The sequence below is a fragment of the Danio aesculapii genome, chromosome 3 (assembly GCF_903798145.1).
Source record: "Danio aesculapii chromosome 3, fDanAes4.1, whole genome shotgun sequence".
NCBI classification, from domain to species: domain Eukaryota; kingdom Metazoa; phylum Chordata; class Actinopteri; order Cypriniformes; family Danionidae; genus Danio; species Danio aesculapii.
Genome location: NC_079437.1, coordinates 2,726,113 through 2,751,980, shown reverse-complemented (window position 1 = coordinate 2,751,980; position 25,868 = coordinate 2,726,113). Strand labels below are relative to the sequence as shown.

Here is a 25,868-nt window from a genome sequence, read left to right as displayed (position 1 = left end):
TTTTGTGTGTAAAATTGGATTTTGTATGTTTGTCACTGAAGTCGATTAAAATAAAAAATCGTTGCATTTCTGATCATGATTTCGAGGATCGATAGATCTGTCCTTAACAACACACGCAGCGATCTCAGATCAGTTCATCCAGACGTTTTAATCTGATTCACGAACTTGTTTGAAGAACCAAATTAGCCAGAGATCAGTTATCAAGACTAACAGATCCAGGATCTGCCAAATCATCTTAGATCATTTAAGCGAGCTACGAAGAACGGACGCCTGTTCCCTCTTGTATAAACAGTAATAAACCCTGTATCATACAGTTTAAATAGCAATATTTAATGATTGTTTATTGGAACGATGTGTATCTTCAGCCTGATCTCACGAGAAAACGGAAGTATTTTACGTTTTGACAGTTTAGTGGCTAATTCGTACGAATTCGCACGAGTTCAGTTATACGAAATGGTACGATTTTAAAAAGGAGGCGTGGCACCTAACCCCGCCCCTAAACCCAACCGTCATTGGAGGATGAGCAAATCGTACTAAATTGTACGAATTAGATCGTACGAATTCGTACGAATTAGCCACTAAAAAAAGTTACGAATTGCCGTGAGATTGTGTTGGTATCTTGAGTGCTCGTGATCTAAGTGAACTTGTGCTTATGATTATTCACGGCTGGTCTGGCATCAGCTCAAGATTGATGCACCAATCAGATGATTCCTCTCACTATAAATAAGTTTTCTTATCTCAGTATCTTCGTCTTGAAGAACCCCCCCCCCCCCCCCCCCCCCCCCTACTCTCCCTCCTTTCCAGATGGGCGACACGTCGGCCCAGTGGTTAGCACAGTGGCCTCACAGCAAGAATGTCTCCGGTTAAAGTCCCTACTAAACCAGTTGACATTTCTGTGCGGAGCCTGCTCGTTCTCACCGGTCTCGTGCTATATTAGTGTGTGCGCGTCTGTGAATTAGTGTGTGAATTTGCATGTGGTTGTATGACTGTGAGTATGTGTGTATTATTTAGTACCTTGTATTCCATACACTCTCAGAAATAAAGGTACGTGAGCTGTCACAGGGGTGGTACCTTTTCAAAAGGTACAAATTTGTACCTTCAAGGTCCATATTAGTACCTCAAGGGTACATATTAGTATCTAAAAAGTACAAAAGTGTCCCTCTTAAAATTTTTAGGCACTAATATATACTTTTGAGGTATTAATATGGACCCTTTAGGTACAAATGTGTACCTTTTGAAAAAGGTACCACCCCAGTGACAGCTTGCGTACCTTTATTTCTGAGAGTGTACATTGTAGGGACCAAATGTCCCCACAAGCATAGCAATATCAGTACATTTTGACCTTGTGGGGACATTATTTCGTCCTCATGATGAAAACGGCTGATGAATCAGACAGATTGAAGTGTTTTGAAAGTGTTAAAGTGCAGATTGTTAGTTGGTTTAGGGGTAGAGTTGGAGAAGAGGACACAATATACAGGCTGTACAGTACAAATAGCATTATGTCTATGGGAAGTCCCCATAAAGCTAGCTGCACAAGAGTGTGTGAGTGTGTGTGAGCAGCAGAGGGAGGGGTGTTGTCATCGAGATGTCCTTCGTCTACAGCTCGGGGAAACGGGTGTTCGGATCAGACCACAGACTCTCTCACACACACACTCACACACACAGCAGCAGCATCAGGTATGAAGCCGTTTCTGCACATTTGTATTGTTTGTTGTGTGTTTCTGAGCGTGCGGGCTTTGACAGAAGGTGTTTGCTTGGTGAATTACAGTAAATCTGCCTGCGTGTTTGCTCTCATCCTCTTATGCTGGGCTGTTAATGCGAGCTGCACTGTGAAATTATTCAGCTGAAACTTGCTTTTGATCTTCATGATCGTGTCTTTTACGATGAATACTCTGCGTTAAACTCAGTCTGTGGCGAAGCGGAAAGTTTTTGTAGGTCACGGTGTGTTTGCTGGAGTAAACGGTTGAGTGAGGTTTAACCTATATATGCAAACTCAAGTCTAGTCTTTCTGGACTGGTTTATTTCTGCACTGGAAATGTAAAACCTATTTTTACTTAATTTTATTATTTCATTTTATTTTATTGTATTTTATTTAGTTTCATTTCATTTTATTTTATATTTTTATTATTTAGAATTATTTTAATTGTATTTTTTTAACATTTATATATATATATATACTATTTTTTAATCTCAATTTCTTCTTAGGTATATTGTAAATTTCTTTGTTTTGTATTATATTTATTTTTATATTTATATATTTATAGTGTTTTTTATTTCACACTCTTAAAGATCCTTTAAAATCCATTTAATTTAGTAGTTTTTTTGTCCTGATTTCTTTATCTGCTGGAGTGATTTTTTTTATTTTATTTTAATTATTTATTTTTATTATATTTTTATTTTTTTGAATTATTTTAACTGTATTTTCTCAGCATTTATATATTCTATTTTTAAAATCTTAATTTCTTCTTAGCTATATTGTATATTTCTTTGTTTTGTATTGTATTTATTTTTATATATTTATAATATTTTTTATTCCACACACTTTAATTTTAATTATTTATTTTAATTATATATATATTTTTTTAAATTATTTTAATTGTAATATTTTTTGAGAATTTATTTATCTTTTTTTCTAAGGTGTATTTAATATTGACTTGTTTATATTATATTTGTTTTTATATTTATATATTTATTATTGTTTTTCTTTTCACACTCATCCATTTAAATGAGGAGTTTTTCTGTACTGATTTCTCTATTGGAGCGATATTTTATTTTGTTTATTTTTATTTTTTTTGAATTATTTTGATTGTAGTATACTTTTGAGCAGTTAATTATACTGTATTTTTTCTATCTTAATTTTGTCTTAGGTATATTGTATATTTCTTTGTTTTATATTATATATATTTTATATTTATATATTTATTGATGTTTTTTATTTCACACTCTTAAAGGACCTTTAACATCCATTTAATTTTGTAGAATTGTTTTCGTTCTGATTTCTTTATTTACTGTAATGATATTTTATTTTATTTTAGTATTTTAATTGTAATATTCATTTGAGCAGTTAATTATACTACATTTTTTTTCTATCTTGATTTTTTTTCTTAGGTATATTTTATATTTTTTTGTTTAATGTTATATTTGTTTTTAAATTTATATATTTATTTCTGTATTTATTTTTTGTAATTTAGTAGTTTTTCTGTATCGGTGTATTTATTTACTAGACTGATATTTAATTTAATTATTCAATTTTTAAAGTATTTAATTGCAAACATTTTGAGCATTTATTTATACTTTTTGTTTGTTTTTATTCTGTATTTTCTATTTTCTATTTCTTACGTTTATTTTTTAATTTTTATATTATATTAGTTTTCCTATATGTTTATATATTATATATTTATATTTATCTATTCTACAACATGATTTTTAAAGTGGAAAAAAATGATCTTTAGATCATTTACCCAAATGTAATTTATTATAAATTATTATTTGGAGAACCTTTCACTAAAAGGTTCTTTTGGGAACCAAAACTGTTTGTCTAAACCCTGGTTTTAGTACTTTTAATTTTTTCATGGCACCATTATTTGTTTATTTATTTTATGATTTATTTTTTACTTTATTTTACAAAATTAACCTTCAACAAGTTGAACAAATTTTATTGATTTATTTTATTTATTTAAATATTTATTTATTTATTTAAATGTGTTCAATTATAATACATACAGTTTGTATTTTGCAAAACATCTTTTAGCCTAAAATTGACAGAAAAATCAAAGCTAAATATCCTAACAAACTATATTCCAAATTTGAAGTGATATCTCCAAAAACGAGCTTTCAGTAAGATTTTGTTTGGCTGCAGTACCAAACATGACCACCAGGTGACATTCAGTTTCCATTGCTGAGCATACAAGAGCGCCCCCCTATGTTTTAAGGAATATGAAGGGTATTTTTTAATAATTTTTTTTCATACTTTTGACAATATTTGTAAAGTAAACATACAATTCTATGTTGTACAGGGCAGTTTGGTGGTATTTGAGTTGAATTTACCCTCTAAAGAACATTGAAACAAAATGTTACATGTGGATTGCTGTAGCAAAGTAATGCTTTACAACTCTAAAAATCCTTGTTGGAAATTTATTTGAGGTCCCATTGAGATTATTTAATCAAATTTTAATGTAAAGTGACATAAAAAATGATATATCTTACCATAAAAGACAGCATTGTGATCTTTATTAATGTATCTTTAATCAGGATGAATGCTTTCTTGCAGATTTAAGACGACCACAGATGAATATGGGAGTGTCCAGATTCCTGCTCGGCCTCGCCCACCTGTCCAGCCTATTGGCATCTGTGGTGATGAGTCACGAGGGGGCGTGTCTTCGGGACGGCCGCCACAAAGCCACGCCCACTCCAGAGCGTCATCTGCAGGAGTGTTCGCTCTACACTGAGAGTGTGTGCGCACTTTATAGTCTCCTTTGTAACTTTACTAGTGTAAAACAGTGAGAAATCTAAATGTGTGTGTTTCTTTGCAGACTCGTGTTGCTCTGAGAAGCATATCCAGGATCTGTCCGTCCCTGTGTCCACGGTGGAAAACACTCACTGGGATAAATGTGGTGTCCTCAGTCCTCTGTAAGTCTACGATAATTATATTTATCACTATATTAATTCCCTCAGAAGACAATATTTATTCATTTAAAGGGGACCTATTATGCTCATGTTTAAGAGATGTCAAATGAGTGTGTCTAGAGTGTGTGTGTGTGAAGTTTCAGCTCAAAAAAACACGCAAATATTGTTTTATAACTGACCCTTTCAGGCTTTGATCGTAATTGTGCCCTTTTGGTGACTGTCGCTGTCACGTTCGGTGGTGGGGAAAAGGAGCGAGGACTCAAGTGCAGTAAAAATGGGTATTTATTTATAAAAATAAAAGGTAAAACAGTCAAATAAACTACCCTGAGGGGGAAAGCACTAACAAAACAAATGAACAAGCTTGGCTGGGCAGGCTGACAGGGATCAGGGCTGGAACACACGACAGGACAAGGAGAGAAACGACCACGAACTGGCACAGGACAGCAGACATGAGGAGAATATAAGCAGAAATAATTAACAAACAGACGGGTGAACAAGATAAACTAATAATGGATTAACAAAAGGGTGGGACTAGACAACAGACGGGAGAGCACGTGACACAAAGAAACAATGCAAGCCATGTGCTCACACAAAACGAGACTGGAACACATAGCTAATAGGTGCGTTTGACTTCATGCAGCGCTGCGCAGATCGATCTGTCTTGAAGTGGTGCATGCTGGTTAGAAATTTTGTCCGGATTGATTCTGCGCCGACACCACGTGACTGTCACATGTGGCATCAAAGTGACAGCCCTCTGAGATCAGACGACTGACTCAGGCCGTGCAGCATCTGAAGAGCGACTGCACGAGCTCTGATGACGACAACGATATTACATGATTGGTCGAGTTCACAGCATGACAACAACCACGTGTGATTCGGGTTTATTATTGGACAACTTCTGTCTCACAAATTTCAAAACAAACAATTAACTTTTTATATATACATACATACATACATACATATACACATATGTATCATACATATACATATGTATATATATACTGTAAGTATACACACATATACATATATATACACACACACACACATATAATTTAATAAATATATATATATAAGTATACACATATATGTATGTATGTATGTATGTATGTATGTATGTATGTTTATTTTTAATCCATGTTTACATACAGTTGAAGTCAGAATTATTAGCCGGCCTTTTTTTCCTTCAATTTCTGTTTTACGGAGAGAAGATTTCTTCAACACATTTCTAAACATGATAGTTTTAATAACTCATTTCTAATAATCTAATAACTGATTTATTTGATCTTAATAGTAAATAATATTTGACTAGATATTTTTCAACACACTTCTATACAGCTTAAAGTGACATTTAAAGGCTTAACTAGGTTAATTAGGTTAACTAGGCAGGTTAGGGTAATTAGGCAAGTTATTGTATAATGATGGTTTGTTCTGTAGACTATCAGAGGGACTAATAATTTTGACCTTGAAAAGGTTTTTTTAAAAAAACAGCTTTTATTCTAGTCGAAATAAAACAAGTAAGACTTTCTCCAGAAGAAACAAGATTATCAGACATACTGTGAAAATTTCCTTGCTCTGTTAAACATCATTTAGGAAAAGAAAAAAACATTATTATGAAAAAAATTTATGTGAATGTATATTTATATATATAATCTTTATTTTTTTTATATTTAATGAACTAGTTAGACTGTTTTATTTCATTTTTCAGTTGTTATTTTTATTAATTTTATTCGTGATTTTATTGTTTTAAATTCATATTCATTTATTAATTCATGATAATTTATTTTAAATCGTTTTTAATATATTCAAGACACATTACATTCAGTGGTGTAGTCCTAAAAAAAGCTGGTGTACTATTACACTCGACCCAAATTTTAAATGAAAGTAGGCAAAGAAACGACGAAAATCAATGTTTTTTTGATTCATTAACTATATTATATATATATATATATAAGCTAGCATTGGCAATTGGCTGTATGTATACAGTATGTAGCTTATATAATCATTTTAATACTGAAAAAAAGAGTCAATCAAGACAGTTACAACAGTTTAGTTAACTTTTATTTAAGTTAACTCAATAGAGCATGTGCATACATGGAAAGACAGCTTTTTTACTTTCTTTACTGGCTTATTACTTTACATTTAATAGGCTCCTTTAAACATCAATCAGCCATTATTTTGGATTGTCACATTCGTGCATGCTTGTTTTAAACCAAACTATTAGGATTCAGTCTTCTGTTGTCGCTATTATATACTAGTAGTTTCCTTTTTAAATTGCATATTGTTACACGATTTAAGAGTACTCTTTGCCTCATAAAAAACATCTTAGTGCTATATATATATATATATATATATATATATATATATATATATATATATATATATATATATATATATATATATATAGTTTTATTCCCTGTAGCGGTAGGCACGATTAAGACAAATGTGAAATACTGTTGTACAGTGGCGATTTTAGGATTTTCATTTTAGAGCGGATCAGGAACTGATCATTTTGTGATAAACAAAGAAAACTGTATATACATTTACACACATACACATTTTTAAGTAAGAATTTAAAATAATACACTAAAATGAGGGAATTTTAATCAGAAAAATAAGTGAGCATACCGAGGGTATATGCAGTTATTGATCCTCAGAAGTCGTAATACCCAAACAGCTTGTGGAAAAAAGTAAGCATACTGAGTATATGTGCGTATAGCAAGGACAACTCCACTGATTACATTACATTACAAACAAAGCAGCGGCAGCTGCAGAACCGCAGAACCACACACGTTTCAGGCACACACAATCTAGCACACATGATTTAGGCAAACCATATATGGTAACTAACTAACTCTTTAGCATTATCGCCGCCTATTGAATTTCACAAATATGGTTTCCCATTTCAGTCATTATTATTATATCGTAACGATCATTTTAACATCTCTGCAGTTTCTGAACTCAAATTATGTAAATAAAAATAATTGGTTAAAGACACGCATGACTTTATTCACGTGTCCACATACAGAAAGAAAACATAATAGACCATCTAATTGTAGGATTAAGTGTAATAAACTAATTCAGGATCTTAATATTATCATACTTGGTTAAAATCACTTTGTTGTAAAATATAAAAAGCAAACAATAATGTGTCGCATTAAAATGAATCACTATAGTTAATCATTTAAACAATATATAATATAGTTATAAACTGATTAGACTGTCACAGCTGTTAGTTTAAAATTAATTATTAATAGTTCATTTGTTTCTATTGCAAAATTTAGTTTTAAAAACAATATATTGCTTACTATAAATTACTACAGTATTAAATGTGAGAAATCATTAATTAAAAAGTTATTAGAAAATTAAGCAAATCCACACTATTACATCGCTTGAGTAAAATATTAATATAGTGTCATACATTTATTACATGTAAAAAGATTTTTATTACATATAATATGTAATATTGCCTATATTAAATTGCTATTATTTCCTTCGTTATAAATGAATCCATTATATAAATTAAACCTGTCCAATTTAGATCTTTCAGCAAGGCCAGCAAACGAGTATCTGCTATATTGACTCTGTCAGACAATAATGACTGATCATCTATGAAACTGTCTGTTCAGTCTATTATATTGAATGGCGATCGGAAACAACGCTCCCCATTCGCCCGTCTCGATCGTAATATTTGTGAAATAAAGTAAAGTAAACACTATTGTTTATTGTGTACAATATTTATTAACCACATATATCAAAATAATCGATGACAATGTCCAAGAAGACGTTAATAACATTAACATCCACCGTAACCATATATGGTTTGCCTAGATTGTGTGTGCCAGATTGTGTGTGCCTAAAACGAGTGTGGTTCTGCGGGCCTGCAGCTGGATATTATTGGCCATTGATGTGATCCAAGACCTGTGAAGAAATGATGCCAAGGTATCCATAATCCTGGACCAGGCCGTATCCTGACCTGATGCTGTGGTGGTCATGAAGGAATGGAGTGCGTGAGACTGATTCCTGAAAGACATCAGTGACAGTGACAGACCCGCCGGTGACCTACTCCACGACATCCAGCATTCTCCAGCCTCCGGCGCCTAGACTGCAGCTCCACAAAGGAAGTTTGGCCAGAGGAGAACAGGTCGTGCCCAACAGAGCCTGGTTTCTATTGAGGGTTTTTTCCTTTCACTTCGTCAATTGGTGAAGTTTGTTCCTGGCCAATGTCGCCACTGGTTTACTTGGATTGGGAGTTGTGGAGCTGCGCATTGATGGATTTGCTCTTCAGTTTTTAAACTTTCAGCAGTGAAATGTAAACCACACTGAACTAATCTGAAAACCTGGACTTTACCAGGACTTCTATGTTCAGCTGCTTTGACACAATCTACATTGTAAAAGCGCTATACAAAGTTTTGCATTATTCTTGTTCCCCTAAAGTAACGTTTACAGGAACATTTGTGTTCTTTATAAAAAAAATGAACTAAAAAATGAAAACATGAGCTAATCTTTTGTTTGGATCTGTTTTTTCATGTTTTCTGCAGCTGCGAATCCTTCCTGAAGCGCGTGGTCTGCTTTTACCGCTGTTCTCCTGATGCTGCTCGTTGGCCACACCCACATCATGGCTCCTCCCTGAAGGCGGTGCCTCTGTGCCACAGCTTCTGCAGAGACTGGTAAAGCCACGCCCATTCATTTGCATAAACATTTCTTTCCCGCTGTTCAACAAAGACAGATATACAGCAGGTTTTCCAATAAACACAATAAGACAAAATAAAAGCACAGACCAAGCTGAGATGAATTATAAATGTAATTATGTGCGGCGTGTGATTGTTATGGGTATTAAATGTACATCTCTAAATATATGCTTAGAGTTTGAAAAGGATGGATTAAGGAGACAGAATTTTTTTTAAGAAAGAACAACAATAATAGGGCGTCACGGTAGCACAGTGGGTAGCACAATCACCTCACAGCAAGAAGGTCGCTGGTTCGAGCCTCGACTGGGTCAGTTGGCATTTCTATGTGGAGTTTGCATGTTCTCCCGGGTTTCCTCACCAACACTGGAAGAACATGCAAACTCCACACAGAAATGCCAACTCACCCAGTTAAGGCTTGAACCAGCGAGCTTCTTGCTGTGAGGGGATTGTGCTACCCTCTGTGCCACAGTGAGGCCCCCCTCCAATTCACACACTGATCCTGACCCTAATCACTGCTGCAGGTTTGAGGCCTGTAAGATGGACATGACGTGTGCTCGTGACTGGACCACTGACCCGCGCGGACAGAACTGCACTGGCGCATGTGTGCCGTACCAACAGGTAACATCACACACACTGACAGTTATAAAGACAACCTGAGGGAGATCTGTGTGTAAAACTCAGTAAAGGGGCATCGCGGATGGTTGCTAAGGTGTTGCTATGCAATTGCTACTACATTTTCAGCAGTTTTTAGCACACTGATATGTTCTGTGGGTGGTTTCCAGGGTGTTGCTATGCAGTTGCTAAGACGTTTGAATCATTTTTAGGACATTGATGTGTTCTTTGTGTGGTTTACAGGTTGTTGTTATGCAGTTGCTAAGGTGTTTTGAGTGTTTTTAGCACATTAATGTGTTCTTTGTGTGATTTCTAGGGTGTTGCTATGCAGTAGCTAAGACGTTTTGAATAGTTTTAGCACATTAACGTGTTCTGTGGGTGGTTTCTAGGGTGTTGCTATGCAGTTGCTAAGACATTTTGAGTAGTTTTTAGCACATTGATATGTTCTGTGGGTGGTTTCTAGGGTGTTATGTAGATGCTAAGACGATTTTGAATAGTTTTAGCACATTAATGTGTTCTGTGGGTGGTTTACAGGGTGTTGCTATGCAGTTGCTAAGTTGCTGTTTAGTTTTAATGTGTTGCCAAGGGGCTTTGTGTGTAAAACTCAGAACAGCAGTATTGTGGACGGTTGCCAAGGGGTTGCTATGCAGTTGCTAAGACGTTTGAGTAGTTTTTAGCACATTTATATGTTCTGTGGGTGATTTCTAAGGTGTTGTTATGTAGTTGCTAAGACGTTTTGAATAGTTTTAGCACATTAACGTGTTCTGTGGGTGGTTTCCAGGGTGTTGCTACACAGTTGCTAAGATGTTTTGAATCATTTTTAGCACACTGAAATGTTCTGTGGGTGGTTTCCAGGGTGTTGCTATGCAGTTGCTAAGTTGCTGTTTAGTTTTAACGTGTTGCCATGGGGCTTTGTGTGTAAAACTCAGTACAGCAGTATTGTGAATGGTTGCCAAGGTGTTGCTATGCAGTTGCTAAGGTGTTATTCGTGTTTTTTAGCACATTAATGTGTTCTTTGTGTGATTTCTAGGGTGTTGCTATGCAGTTGCTAAGATGTTTTGAGCAGTTTTTAGCACATTGAAATGTTTTGTGGGTGGTTTCCAGGGTGTTGCTATGCAGTTGCTAAGCTGTTGTTTATTTTTAATGTGTTGCCAAGGGGCTTTGTGTGTAAAACTTAGTACAGCAGTATTGTGAATGGTTGCCAAGGTGTTGCTATGCAGTTGCTAAGATGTTTTGAGTCATTTTTAGGACATTGATATGTTCTGTGGGTGGCTTACAGGATGTAGCTATGCAGTTGCTAAGGTGTTTTGATGTGTTGCTAAGATGTTCTGAAGAGTTTTTTGACATACAGTAGGTGTTACTAAGGAATTGTGCTGGTTGGTTGCCAGAGTGTTACTATACAGTTGCTGAGGGGTTCTAAATGAGGCTAAGTGGTTGCTTAGGTGTTCTGAGAATCACACTGCCCTGTTGTTATGGTTTTGGTGGTGGTTGCCAGGCATTATCAAGTGGTTATTGTTCAATGTTTTTAGTCTCATTGTTGTGCATTGGTCATGGTTACCAGGGTGTTCCAATGCAGTTTCTATGAAGGTTGCTAGGGTGTTGTGGATGTTGTTACCACTGTGTTGCTATGTAGTTGACTTATTTATGGATTTTGAACAGTTTTTGGCATAGCGGTATATGTTGTGGTTAATTGCTGTGCAGCTGCTATTTGCTAAGGCATTCTGAATAGTGTTAAATGCTGTGCAAGCGTTTTAGTTGTATATGTGTTGCTAGGGTACTTTGTATGTGGGTGGCTAAGCAGCAGTTTGTATTTTTAATGTTTTTATTTTGTCGCTTACATGTTCTGATGAATTTTTTACATTGTAGTCGGTTGCTAATTAATCACTGTACATCGCTAGGATGCTGTAGATGGTTGCCAAGGTGTTGTTATGTAGTTGCCTCATTTTGAATTGTGTTTGGTACTATGTGTTGTGGGTGGTTGCAAAGTTGTTGCAAAACAGTTTCTAATAGGGCTGCACAGTATACCGAGATATTATCGTTATTGTGATAATAGTATTCATATTACATAGAAGTGCAATAAATTACAACATAGGCTTATTCTGAAAACGTAGCCCTATATACGTTTCTTGAGAGCGCAAATTATGTAGCCAGAGCTACATATGGTTGCAGATCGTCTTAAAAACGAACACTACGGGCGGTATGACGACGTTCCTTTTCGCACTTACCAACTGACCGCTTACCTCCATATAGACAGCTTTTCCGCTGTACCCAGTTTGTACGGTAGCTCAACATGTACGTCAGCGGATTTGAGATGCAGAGAGAAGTTGATCATGACGACGGGGTTCGAGTCTGGTGAAGAACGAATCCAGAAAAGCAGGTAAGACAAAAATAGAAGCCAAAAACTAATATAAAGAAGTAAATAACATGGTGAGAATGTGGTCAAATCTGAAAATGTGGTAAAAATCAGGCAGCTTTTCTTTTTCTGGATTGCTTTCGAAAACACTGTTGGTTGGGTTAAGGGAAGAGGGAGGGTGGGGTGATCGGTCGGTCGGTCAGTCAGTCGACAGCGGCCTCTGGTGGATTTACATGAGAACAACAAGCACGAATGGCACTCGCAAGCGAAATTTGAGATCTCAAAAAGCATACACAGCGCCCTCTGGTGGATTCGCAAAAAACAAAAACGTAACTCCTGGGATGTATTTTGCTCACTCCAGAAATGTATATAGCGGTACTTAATCACAATGAGCCTGGGTTAATAAATTAAGTTTTAAATAATTTAGTGCCACATTAAAAATGTTAAATAATTGATGTATATGAGATTAAAGTCATAATATTTTGAGAATAAAATTTAAATGTTACAAGATTACAGTCAAACTCTTACGAGAATAAAGTTGATACAAGGGTTATACGAGATAAAATGTTGTTTTTTAAATGAATGAATTAATAAAGTCGACACATTAGTAATTATTATATAGACTATTTTGACTATTCTCGTAACATTTCAAATTTATTGTCGACATATTACAACTTTAATCTCTTAACTTAATCTTAATTTGAGATTTTAATGTGGCACTAAAATGCTGTCGTAAATAGTTCCCCTTTAAATTATAGGTGGGCATAGATAATTTTTTAAAAATCTAGATCAATCTCACTGTAATCTTGGAATTAATGTAGATTAATCTAGATTAAAATGGCTCATTTGAATTCTGCCGAAGGCATTCAGAATATGTGTGCTACCCAAATAATAAGTCTTCGAGAACGGGTTTCTCAAGCCAGGTGACGCATTAGACCAGCGGCTCGATCTCCTGTTTCCAAAATGCATCACAAACTGCTAGAGAAACTATCTACTATGATAATGAAAATAAATGATGTTCAATAAGATGTGCTTGTGTTTACTAACTGTTTATTCAGTTAAACATGAATGTTGAACTGTAGGCAGACATAAGCTCCAAACAGCGATTTTTGATGACCTTAATCCAACTAAAGTCACAACTGAGCTAAACAGAAATGGAATTAAGACATGTGGAGTATGCATATATTAGTGGCATAATTGAAGTAAACACAGCAATCAGTAAACACCGTCATGTAGGACTTTTCGCCATATTTTCCGACAAGATCCACACACGCGGCTGTCAGTAAAGGACCACACACACACACACACATCGCGAAATGCGGAAGTTTTTTTTTTTCCATTTGGCGTTCGTTATTAAATTCCTCAACACTCTCACCAGTCCTTACTCCTTATTTGCGTCTAATACCCCAGTTTGTCACGGGGGCATGAATGAAATGTTCATGTGTGAAGGTGAAACTGCTGAACTGCAGTTAAAATCACCCAAAATTACAGGAAACTTATACATAAAAACACTTCACATAAACACCTTCATTTGTTTATTAAGGTAAATAACCAGATTACAGATGTCCATGTAAGCGTAGTCAGTAGTGTCTTCGCAGTAAGTGAAAGATCCAGAAGGGCATCCTGCAGATTAGATTCAGAAGAGCACTTGTTTGTCAGACGGCTCACCGGTCAGGTATACATCCACGCTACAATATCAAGGTGAAAGTCCTCATAGCTTGCGTAGAATAGACCCAGCTCCCAACCCAACTTTGAGAATAAATTAACGGCCATATTTTTTTATCGCGCGATAAGTCTCGCGTTAGCCTAGCATGTTACCGTCGATAACGGCCCACCATTACTTTAAATGTTTTTTTTTAATTAGCTCAAAAAATATCCATAACCTGTTAATTTTAATATAATAATCACATAAATAACCAACGCAGGCTCATTCCGAAAATGTAGTCCCGAGGACGTTTCTGGAGACCGCGAAATACGTCCCGGGAGGTACGTGTTTTTGCAGTTTTTGGTTTTCGCGAATCTGCGAGAGGCCGCTGTGTGCACCTTTTTGGCTTTTCGGACGTCTCCTGCGAGTGCCATTTGCGCTGTTCTCCCGTGAACCCACCAGAGGCTGCTGTCTAACGAACGTCTGTCTGTCCGACTGGCTGAATGATTGACTGGGCGACCGTCAATCAAATTTCTGGAACCGCTCTTCCCCGGACTCAAACCCGGTCGTCGTGGTCAGCTCCTCTCTGCGTCTCGAGTCCGCCGACGCACAGGACGATCTAACCGGACAAACTGGTTGTGGCGGGACAGCCCTCCACATGAAGGCAAGCGGTCAGCCGGCGAGCGCTAAAGGGAACGGCGTCATACCGCCCCGCAGCGTTCGCTTAAACAACGAAATGCAGCCATACATACCTCCGGCTACATAATTCGCGGTCTCCAGAAACGTCCTCGGGACTACGTTTTCGGAATGAGCCTGGGTTGTAAATAACAGATTTTTTTAAGTTGCTGATAAATTATAATTTCTAAAGTTAGTTATATCGTATGAAACATCGTTATCGCAACACTCAGCAACAACATCGCATAATTTCCTAGTATCATGCAGCTCTAGTTTCTAATATCTTCTGAAAGTTTATAATGTGATGCTAATATGATATTTTTATTAATCAGGGCTTGTTGTATGTGTATCAAAAATGCTGTAGGACACACACACACACACACACACACACACACACACACACACACACACTGATGTTTAATAATGAATTAGAGCTACAGGTTTACTTGTAGCACTCTCAGCACTAGCACTGATACTGATGCACACATCCCTACATAGAGGAAAGCAAAGAAGAGAGAGTGTGTAAGTAGCCAGTGTGACTCCAGGCATGAGCACAGCTGGGGTGACTGTGAAGAAAACACACACACGCACGCACACACAGTGAATGTGTCAGTTCATGTCACATTTATCATCACTGACATGCTGTACATGCGAAAAGAGAGAGAGAGAGAGAAAGGGTGTGAATCTCTGCAACCCGTAATGAAATATTCTTCCAGTGTGTGTGTGTGTGTGTGTCTCCGTAAAAACATCGCAACATTAAATGCAACAAGTAATGGCTGTAAAAGCGTTAACAAAAACGTAATAATCAAAATTTCCAAAATCTCGCGTTAAAATCGAGTACTATCAAACGAGAGAGATAACATGTATGGTAAAGTTGTGCAAGGATTGTAGGCTAAATGTCAGTTTCCTTTGCCCCTTTGTGATGAGACATGAGTGCTACATGACGAGCGGTGAGGTTTGCGGCTCGTGAGGCACTGACTCTTTCAAAGTCAGATTTACAAACACATCCACTTAATATGTTTGCCAATTACCAATTGTGTTTCATATAAGTTCATATCAGCATTGTTTCTATACACATGGCAGGTACATGTTGGGCCAAGGGAGAATGTAAAATGTATAGCGATAGAATATATCTCCCAAAAACACCCAGTTGGATGATACAGAGTCCAGACAGCCTATAACAAGCGACACACAGCACCACGGCGGATGCACGTGCGCTCTCTCACTTGCTCGCTTTCGCTTTTTCTCTATATCTCGGGAGTGCTATTTTATTAGACCACCCGCTCTTGTTCAAATTACACCAGAGTTCTTGACCGCTACCGCGTTTTATTCGAAAATTCATTCCCACGCCGCAAGAAATGTGGTTGGGTCGCAGGAATGCAGACCTCTATTTCAGAGTCTCGCCCTTCACTGCTTTGTGCTGATTTTTGAATTATGACTGAATTTTGTTGCACAAATTATCAAACTTTTCTCTGCTTCATTGTTGTGCGGTTATAAGTTGATGTGTGTGTGTGTATGAGAGGGAGAGCGAGTATGTGTGTCTATTTCACACTCTTATGGCTCTATTTTAATGATCTAGGTGCAAAGTCTAAAGCGCAGGGCGAAAAAAAGCATTAAGGGCGTGTCCAAATCCACTTTTGAAATTTTAAGGATGGGAAAATACGCTCTGCGCCGCGGCACATGGTCTAACAGGGTTGTGCTCATTCTCTTAATAAGTTATGGATGTGTTTTGAGAATAAACCAATCAGAGTCTCATCTTCCGTTTCCTTTAAGAGTCAGCTGCGTTGCACCATGTCGCATTTGCTATTTACATGGCGGACTTTGTAAGTGGAAAAACAACGCTTCACTAGTGAGAAAACAGTTAAACAAAGCATCTGCTGCACAAGGATAAAGAACGAGCCTTCTCCATTCGGCATCTTTGCTTTCTCTTTACTTTTTACTTTACTCCTTTACTTTCCTGGATTAGGAAATAGTGAAAACTCACTCCACTGAAGACTTCCATTACCCTACATATTTAATTTTGTTTGTTAAGTGCAAAAAAATAGTTTTAAAACTATTCCTAAATTCAGTTCTAATCTCCAGCAAACGAATAAATGAACAATAATAACGAAGTGTGGCCAAGGCACACTTATATCCAAACACACGTGCTGTTCTTATGCCCCATATGGTGATGCAGACTTCTCCGAAACCCTACAGGTGGACAAATCTACACTTGTTTTTATTTAAACAAATATAAATATGCATATAATAAATAATACAGCTAATCATAATAACATTATACAAATGCAGATTGTCATGAATAAACTGAAAAAAAGTGATTAGTTGGTCATTAGCTGATCAATGGTGCGGTCTATTTCAGTTCCTCACAATAGCAACGCACCAACAATGCGAAATAACACACCTCCTTTTCAGACCTGCACACACTTTAGTCCACAAAGTGGCGCAAATAGATTTGCTATTAAAACAAGGCGGCGCAAAACGTGAAAATTAGGGTTGTGCTGATCTGAAATATAGCAACAAATCTCGCCAGACACGTCTTCATTGCGCCGGGTGTATGATAGGGCCCTTAGTGTTTTAAAGTGTCACCCCTTCACTGCTGTGCACTTTTTTCAACATCATGGTGGATTTGTGTTTTTGCATACAAAATATTATCTGAATGTATATATTTTTGCTTATTTTCCATTCATTTCATATGGCGGCCATTTTTGACCCCAAAGACCACAAGTGTGACTTTTTTTACAACCATTTAGCATGCTTAAATCATGGCCTCATTTTGTCTGGTGTTCACATACCAAATGCCAACAAAGTCGAACAGTTTTAGACCATTACGATGATTCTCTAATTATTACAGATTATTTTCACTCCTCATGTTGGCGTGTGTTTCCTCCGGGTGCTATGCACATGCGAATAAACTAAATTGGTTGGAGTGTATGTGTATGTGTGTGATTGAGAGTTTATAGATGTTTCCCAGTGATGGGTTGCAGCTGGAAGGGCATCGGCTACGTAAAACATGTGCTGGATAAGTTGGCGGGTCATTCCGCTGTGGCGACCCCTGATAAATAAAAGGACTAAGCCGAAGGAAAATGAAGGAATGAATGATGAGTATTAAAACAAGCATGTTTATTACATGTGAATTAAGACTGATTTCATGTTGATTTGAAGATCTCTGTGTTTTAATGGGAATGATGCTGTCAGTGACTATTCTTAATTCACACAATCATCACATTTACGCAACTGTGAGTGACAGAGAAACACACACACACACACACACACTTCACATGTTCTGGGGGCTAAACTTCACAGCTATTAATTAGAGAAAGCTAAGGAGGTGTGAGTGTGTGTGTGTGTGTTCAGGAATTATTAAAATGCATAAATCACTGATGTGTGAATATAATAACCGACAATATTAGCAGCAGATCTGAAATGTTTTATCATCAAAATCATATTTTATGAGGCTACATCGACGCTAAGATGAATCTGTGGTTTTCATATCTCCACATTTGTGTCTGCAGATTAATAAATGTTCACTTATTAATAAAACATGTTTTTAACTATTATAGTCAAGAGGGGGCGACACAGCCTCAGTGGTTAGCACTGTCACCTTACAGCAAGAAGTTCGCTGGTTCGAGTCCTGGCTGAGTCAGTTGGCATCTCTGTGTGGAGTTTGCCTGTTCTCCCCGTGTTGGTGTGGGTTTCCTCCGGGTGCTCCGGTTTCCCCCACAGTCCAAACTCCCTATAGGTCAATTGAATAAACTAAATTGGTTGTAGTGTATGTGTGAATGTGAGAGTGTATGTGTTTTTCCCAATACTGGGTTGCAGCTGGAAGGGCATCTGCTGCGTAAAACATATGTTGGAATAGTTGGCGGTTTATTCCGCTGTGGTGACCCCTAATAAATAAGGGAGTAAGCTGAAGGAAAATGAAATTAAAAGTCTTAAATCTGACTTGATGAAACCTGTAGTGTGACGAATATGTTCGATTAGACACATAATTATTATGCTTTTATCCAACAAATACACCGGCAACTTCTGCCCAGTAAAAGACTGGATGGTCAGTTGTAATCCAATCCCAAGTGTATTTACGACACAAAGGAATGGGGTCAGAACTGGACTTTGCTTAAGACTGATGCTTTTAATGTAAACTTTTATTCTCTCTTTATGTGTAAGCAGGTGTTTTGCAACATTTCTCTTTGGTTTTAATACTTCTGAAAACAATGTTTAACTCTACCGCAGCTAAACAAGCCCATAGATAGTTCATGTTTGATGTCCCTGCAAAGCTAATTTGGTGTATTGAACAATGGTTTACTTTTCATCTTAATACATGTGCAACATATTAACATTTTAAGACATTTCTGCCTTAGTTTACATTAAAATACCTGTGCAAATCACTATACTTCTGAACAAAGGACTATAAAACATGTCTCGGGGGAGTTTAAATTCGGATTGGTCAACTTGGCCCTGGAGGGTGGGTACAAACCATCCTTATAAAAGCTAGAAGACTACAGACTAGAAACCTCAGGCCAGGGTGAAACCCGAGGTCAGAGAAGAACGCCCAAGCTAGGAGAAGACTACAGTCCAGAGAAAGACTTGAACCCAACACGGAGAACCCCAGAGGACTCCAGAGAGCAGACGGAGACCCAGACAAAATGGGTTAATCGCACAGCTCAGACATTCCCATCTCTGAGACCTTCCTTCCTTTCTTTTCCGTCGAGAGTCTAGCGGCGCAAACCAGTAGTCATCACTACTCGCCATTTATGCCGCTTTCAAAACTTGAAACGACAGACTCCACCCCACTCCAAGCCTCACGAGGACAAAGAGCATCACAAAAGGAACACAAGTAACACTTCCAGACTACATCTGAACTGGTGTAAACTAAATGTAATCCTAAAGAGACCATAGAAGGGTTAAATTGATTATTTGTGGTCTGCTTCGTTTGGTCTTACAAAATCCGAGGTTTTCCATCACTACATTTTCTCAAACTCTTATTTTTCATTCTTTACTCTTCTCTACACTTGTATGAATGTGTGTTTGTGTTAGACTCTGTTAGATTAGTCAATAAAGTGTCTTTCGTATAAAGTAAGGTGCCTGTGCATGTTTAGGAATCTAATGTCTTAATCTTCGATCTTGCTACCCTGCTTAAACGTAAATGGTTTTTATATTGATAGCAGTAGCGGTAATTAAAGTCAACTGTCCGTTCGAATGATCGCTGGACGATTCGTTTGTTCAGATTTACAGAGTCGATTCTTTTGAAGCCCCGTTCAAATTAATCTTCGATTCCCTTTGAGCTAATTCGCTATAGTAGAAACCTTGTTTAATTAAACCATATTTAATTTTTAACCACACACCGATAGGATTACATGCTGTCTTGTGGTCAGACGTGGGAATTTATCCGGTGTACAAACTCTCGTAATACATTTTGGGCGTTTTCTAGCTGTTGAGCGTACATGGGCTGCGTCTGTAGGTACTACATTTGAATTTGAGTTTACTAAATGACCATTTGAAAAGTGCTTTCTGTATATGATGAATGTGAGTAGTATGAATGAAACTCAGACGTTGTACATGACCTACCCCCCCGCCCCCGCTCTTCACTTTTGTTCGTGGAAGGGTGGCATGAAAGTCGGTATCTTACAAGGGGCGGCATGGAGATAACCCCACCCATCTCCCGCTCCTCACAGATGTCCGCAAAAGGGCGGCACGAACGGCAGTATCTTATAAGGGGCGGCATGGCGTAACCGCCACCCAATAAACGTCCAACACACCTCCCTCCCAACCCCCCACCCCCTTCTTTTCTCTGTCATCCGCAAAAGGGCAGCACGAATGCCAGTATCTTACAAGGGGCAGCATGGAGATACCACCACCCAATCAACCCCCACCACATCCCCACCACATCCCCCTCACCCCGCCCATTTCTCTTCGACTGTGAAAGGGTGGCCCGACCATCGTTAACCTAGAGCACCAGTTAAGCTGGCGCCACTACTGCCTACCTGTTCAAGTTGCATCGCTTTTCTCCCATTCATGAATTCTCTTGTGTTGCATCATGGGATAGCGTAGCGTCCATTGGATGCACACTTCAGAATCTTGCTGGAAGTAGTAGGTCATCAGTGTACTTTTCGCCTGTTTTTCCAAAACCACGAATTCTGACATACTACTTTACTCACACACTGTTTTTAGCGTATTTTATAGTATAGCAGAATGCGATTTTGGACGCTGCCACAAGTTGTAGACTCTTTATTGTGGTGCATTATGGGATTGATTGAGTGCACTATGATTTGGGACACCACTAAAAATGTCTGCTCCTTTAAACAATGCACTACTTGAGGGTATGGAAGGTGTATGATTTCGGATACAGCCTCATGTCTGTGTTTTTCAGATGTATCAGCATGGGCGGGATCTCTGCGAGAGTCTTTGGGGCGACGCGTTCATGACTGTTGAAGACGACCCCGGGGAGGAGGATGGAGTGGAGGGCTCCAGCTGCGGCTGTCTGACGCTCAGCCCTTCAGATCGAGAGGTGATCGCGGCCCTGAGGGTTCAAGAAGGAGACCCTGAGGAGCTGGACACCACTAAAAGTGGTCTGCCGCAGTACAGGGCGCCGTGTCCTCCAGCGCAGCCTCAGACACGCAGCGCCACAGCCCCACCGCAGGCCCGGAGGAGCAGTGCCAACAGCGGACTGCGCAAACGCTCCGTCCTCACCAGTGATATGGAGGGAAGTGGAAGCGGATTTTAGATTATTATCTGTGCTTTAGATCTGCTGAATGTTTCTTCACCCTTGTGTACTGTTCAAGTTGATTACCCTTTCATTGTGTTGGGGGCTGTTTTTGCCCCATTGACTTCCATTATAATTACATTTTTAATTGCAAATCCATGAAAGCAAATAATCATGCAGATTTTGGATTGTTGGTGTTTTTCCCTGTTGGGAAGAGGTCAAATGGGTCATTTTTACAGTTGATCATCACTTGGCAGCATTAGCCCTTTAATCAGGCCTGTGCAAACAGGTTTTTGGCTTTTATATGGAGTTCTGTGAAGTAAAACAGCAGATTATAGTGTGTGTCCATAAATACACTTACTATATTCTGAGAGCTGAGCTGCTTATTTTTGATTTCATCAAACATATCAAGGTCAGCGCACAAAGGTCTCGTACACTCACATACACACTATATTGCATATACCCATATCATTTTAACCCAGAAACTAAGCTTTTTTTGCACTGCAACTGATGATCAACCATAAAAATGTAAATTTGACCTCTTCCCAACAGGGAAAACCAGCAAAAATTAAGTATACATGATTATATGCTGTCATGGCTTTGCAATCAAAAAATGTGAGTGTAATGGAAGTCAATGGGGCAAAAACAGTCCCCAACATAACGAAAGGGTAGTCAGTTTGAACAGAGTGTATTGTTGAGCTTTTTTAAGTTTTCAAAGCATTTCCCTAGACAAAATAAGATGTCTAAATAAGATTTGTCACCAAAAGTGAATCCATTTGCTGAAACAGAGAAAGTTGTGGCCAAATTAAGATTCAAAATGACCCCATAGTGAATGAAAACATCCCCAACAGCACACAAGGGTTAAGAAGTATTTTATTTCTATGTTTTATTATATCAGCTGAATTCAAGGTAAACTACAGTACGGTACCTCTCTCTGCTCTGTCGACTTCTGATGTTGAAAATTCAACTCTACAGTTTAACAAAGTGACTTTTATTGACATTTTAGTGCTTTGAAATAATAATATAATGTATAAGAAATAATATCTAGAGAAATAAGTCTGTAAAATAACAGAAAATGCACTGGCGGTTCATTGCAAGGTGTTTGTAGCGTAATATACAACACCAACCCACACAATATATCACTGCAAACTATTAAAAATGATCATAAAAGTCACTTTTTTGTTGCTTTTTAAGGTTAAAAACTGTTGGAAGAAAGGTAAAAGGTTCCATAAAGCAATTCAAAAGCGTAAATAAATGGAGGAAAGTTAAAAACATGAATCACAAACTGCTAATTTACAGATATTTTTTACAGTGCAGCTGCTACTCTGCTTATTTTAGCTATTTAAAGGGATAGTTCACCCCAAACTGTCATCATTTATTCACCCTTCACTTGTCACAAACCTGTTTGACTTTCTTTCTTCAGTTGAACACACAAGAAGATAAAATACAGAAACCTGTATCCATTGACTTCCATGTTATTTGTTTTTCTTACTATGTAAGTCAGTGGTTTGAGGTTTCTAACATTTTCAAAATGTCTTCTTTTGTGTTCAACAGATGAAAGAATTTCATGAAGGTTTAAAACTGCAAAAAAGAGAGAAAATAGTGAGAAAACTTTCATTTTTGAGTGAACTGTTGCATTAAGGTCTGAATTCAATTCAATTCAATGTAAATTGTGTCAAAGCAGCTTCACATAGACGATTGCAGTGAATTGAAACAGTGTCAGTTCAGTTTTCAGAGTTGAAGTTCAGTTCAGGTCAGTGTGGTTTAATATTCACTGCTGAGAGTCCAAACACTGAAGAGTAATCCATCGATGCACAGCTCTACAAGTCCCAACTCTCACTGAATATTTGGTAACACTTTACAATGCTACTCTAAGTAGACTAAACTAGTTACTGTGCATTCGAAATCACATCCTCTAAATTATACACTTTTATAAATAGCAGTATTCTGGTATTTTGTGATTCATGTTTTATTTTTCATTGATTTACTTATGTTTCTGTATTGCAGTGTGGGACCTTGATGTTGACCAACAACTTTTGATGTTGAAAAAATGACGTTTATTAACATTTTTGTTAGTTTGAAGTGATATATAGTCTGAATTGGGGTTGTAAACGATGGATCAAAAACCTGGCAATAAACTGCCAGTACTTTTCTGTCATGTTGCCGACTTAATTCTTTATATATTATTTCTTATAGAGCTTCAAACTACTAAAATGTCAGTAAAAGTCACTTTGTTAAGGCTGATTTATACTTATGTATGTTCTGGTGCAGCCTTCACGTGGTCGTATATCCCTCTCCATGACCGAAGTCGTCGCTAACGCGTACCTCTAAAAAATTTAACTACACATCGCAACAACGCGTAGCGCAAGCTCTGTGATTGGTCGGCTTGGTAGCTGTGACCAATGTGGGAGCCGAGCAAACCCGTTGTAGCGAGTGTTTACAAGTGTCGAGTCCCATGAAGGAGCACCAACTGTTTTATGTTTACCGTATGATTAACATTGTTGCACGTCCGCTGATTCCCACCTCTGAATGGAGGAGTTGTAGCTACTTGCACTTTAAGGTAGCGTTCAGAAAAAAAACAAAACACCAGAAAAGAAACTTGACATAGAGCCAGCTAGCGTTTTGAAAGTGTTATTGCGGAGCAACACAAACATCACGCAGAAGTTTAAATGCACGACTACAGGCAGGCGCCGTGGGTCACGCCGATCACTCGATGCAGAAGTATAAACCAGCTTTTAATTAAATTTTCAAGTGGAGATCAATCTAATTTATGACCATAAATAAACAGAAAACACCAGTGAATCACAAATTCATATGAAATAATGTTAGGAAAATGTAGAAGCAGCAAATATTTGTGAGCAAAATCATTTCAATATGAGTAGTACACGTGTCGCCGAATGTCACGTGACTGGGGAAGATTCGCACGCGCAAATTTAGCGTCTTAACGGCAAAGTGTAAACGGATATTCAGTTTCACTTAGAAATGCCTCACATTTTGTCAACAATGATTGCAAATATATATATAATGGTGTTTTTATGGTGGCCCACTGCACTACACACCGTCACATTTAATGTGTTAGTATGGATTTACTTTTGGTCTTGATTTAAACATTGCTCTTATCACTTTGTAGGATTTCATAACAATCACAACATATGATGATATGAATACCTCGTACATTGTAATGTAACATAATCGCGCACAGTCTTTATATTTCACACCATCGTGTGTTTGTAGTTGACGTCTCCAACAAAAACGTAGCCCTATATACGTTTCTGTAGAGCACGAATTATGTAGCTAGAGCTACGTATGGCTGCAGATCATCTTAAAAATTAATTCGCACTTACCAGCTGACCGTTTACCTCCATATGAACAGCTTCTCCACTGTTACCAGTTTGTCCGGTAGCTCAACATGTACGTTGGTGGACTTGAGGCGCAAAGAGGAGTTGACTGCATTGACGGGGGTTCGAGTCTGGTGAATAACGAATCCAGAAACCAGCTAAGACAAAAACAGAAGCCAAAAACTAAAACAAACGAATAAATAACAGGGTGAGAATGTGGTCAAATCTGAAAACGTGGTAAAGATCAGGTGAGGGCTTTTCTTTTTCTGGATTAGTTTTGAAAACACTGTCAGGTGGGTTTAGGGAAGTGGGTGGGCAGGTCAATCGGTGCTTTTGATCACACTATTGGTTGTGTTTAGGGAAGGAGGAGAGTGCGTCAGACGATCAATCAGTCAGTCAGTCGACAGCGGCCTCTGGTGGACTTACGCGAGAACAGCAGGCGCGAATAGCACATGCGAGAGAAATTTGAGATCTGAAAAGGTGTACACAGCAGCCTCTGGTGGATTTACGCATGAACAGCAGAAACGAATGGAACATGCGAGAGAAATTTGAGATCTGAAAAGGTGTACACAGCGGCCCCTGGTGGATTTACTCATGAACAGCAGAAACGAATGGAACATGCAAGAGAAATTTGAGATCTCAAATGCGCACACACCGCCCTCTGGTGGATTTGCGAAAACAAAAACTGCAACAACAAAAAAAAACGTAGTTCCTGGGACGTATTTGGCGCTCTCCAGAAATGTCTACAGGGGTACGTTTTCAGTATGAGCCTGGGTTGGACGTCTCTGTGTTATTTAAATGTTCAGAGTAAATGACTTTATTAGCGAAAACAGAAAAATAATCGTGTATACACCGACACAAAAACATGATGTAAAGAGATTCCTGTAAAATCTGTTTTGAATGAGTCCACTGGAGTTAACGTGAGTGTTTTGTTTTGTAGGCTTGTAAATGGACGTAAATTGATTTGATGTTTCACTATTTTGTGGCGGCAGTGAGTAATGAAATGTGTTTCTTAATCTGTACGTCTTTAATTCGTAAATAAATAAAAGCGGAATTTGTTGCTAGTGTTATTTCTAAAGCAGTTTCACTTTGTTTAAGTCTTATGCGTATTTTGTGCCACATTTACATCAGTTTCATGATCTTAAATACTAGCATGACATTAAAATAAGATACTGTGGTAACTTTTTAAGCTATAATCGGTTCAAGACTTCCGGTCTCATTTACCTCCATT

General features: G+C 37.7%; 1 protein-coding gene across 1 annotated transcript; it reads left to right on the top strand.

Moving 5' to 3' along the window:
• Window positions 1-1,608: 1,608 nt before the first annotated feature.
• Window positions 1,609-25,694, top strand: rtbdn (retbindin). The gene is made up of 6 exons (XM_056452871.1): window positions 1,609-1,677; window positions 4,271-4,450; window positions 4,533-4,629; window positions 9,165-9,293; window positions 9,836-9,932; window positions 20,967-25,694. Exons 2-6 carry the CDS (start codon window positions 4,288-4,290, stop codon window positions 21,318-21,320), a joined length of 840 nt encoding a protein of 279 aa, XP_056308846.1. The 5' UTR covers window positions 1,609-1,677; window positions 4,271-4,287; the 3' UTR covers window positions 21,321-25,694.
• The last annotated feature ends 174 nt before the right edge of the window (window positions 25,695-25,868 follow it).

Bases quoted from the DNA above. Each gene is read 5' to 3' on its own strand.
- rtbdn (XM_056452871.1), top strand. From the start codon at position 4,288: ATGAATATGGGAGTGTCCAGATTCCTGCTCGGCCTCGCCCACCTGTCC. The intron at 4,630-9,164 runs GTAAGTCTACGA...TGTTTTCTGCAG, and splicing joins TGTGGTGTCCTCAGTCCTCT to CTGCGAATCCTTCCTGAAGC. The intron at 9,933-20,966 runs GTAACATCACAC...TGTGTTTTTCAG, and splicing joins CATGTGTGCCGTACCAACAG to ATGTATCAGCATGGGCGGGA.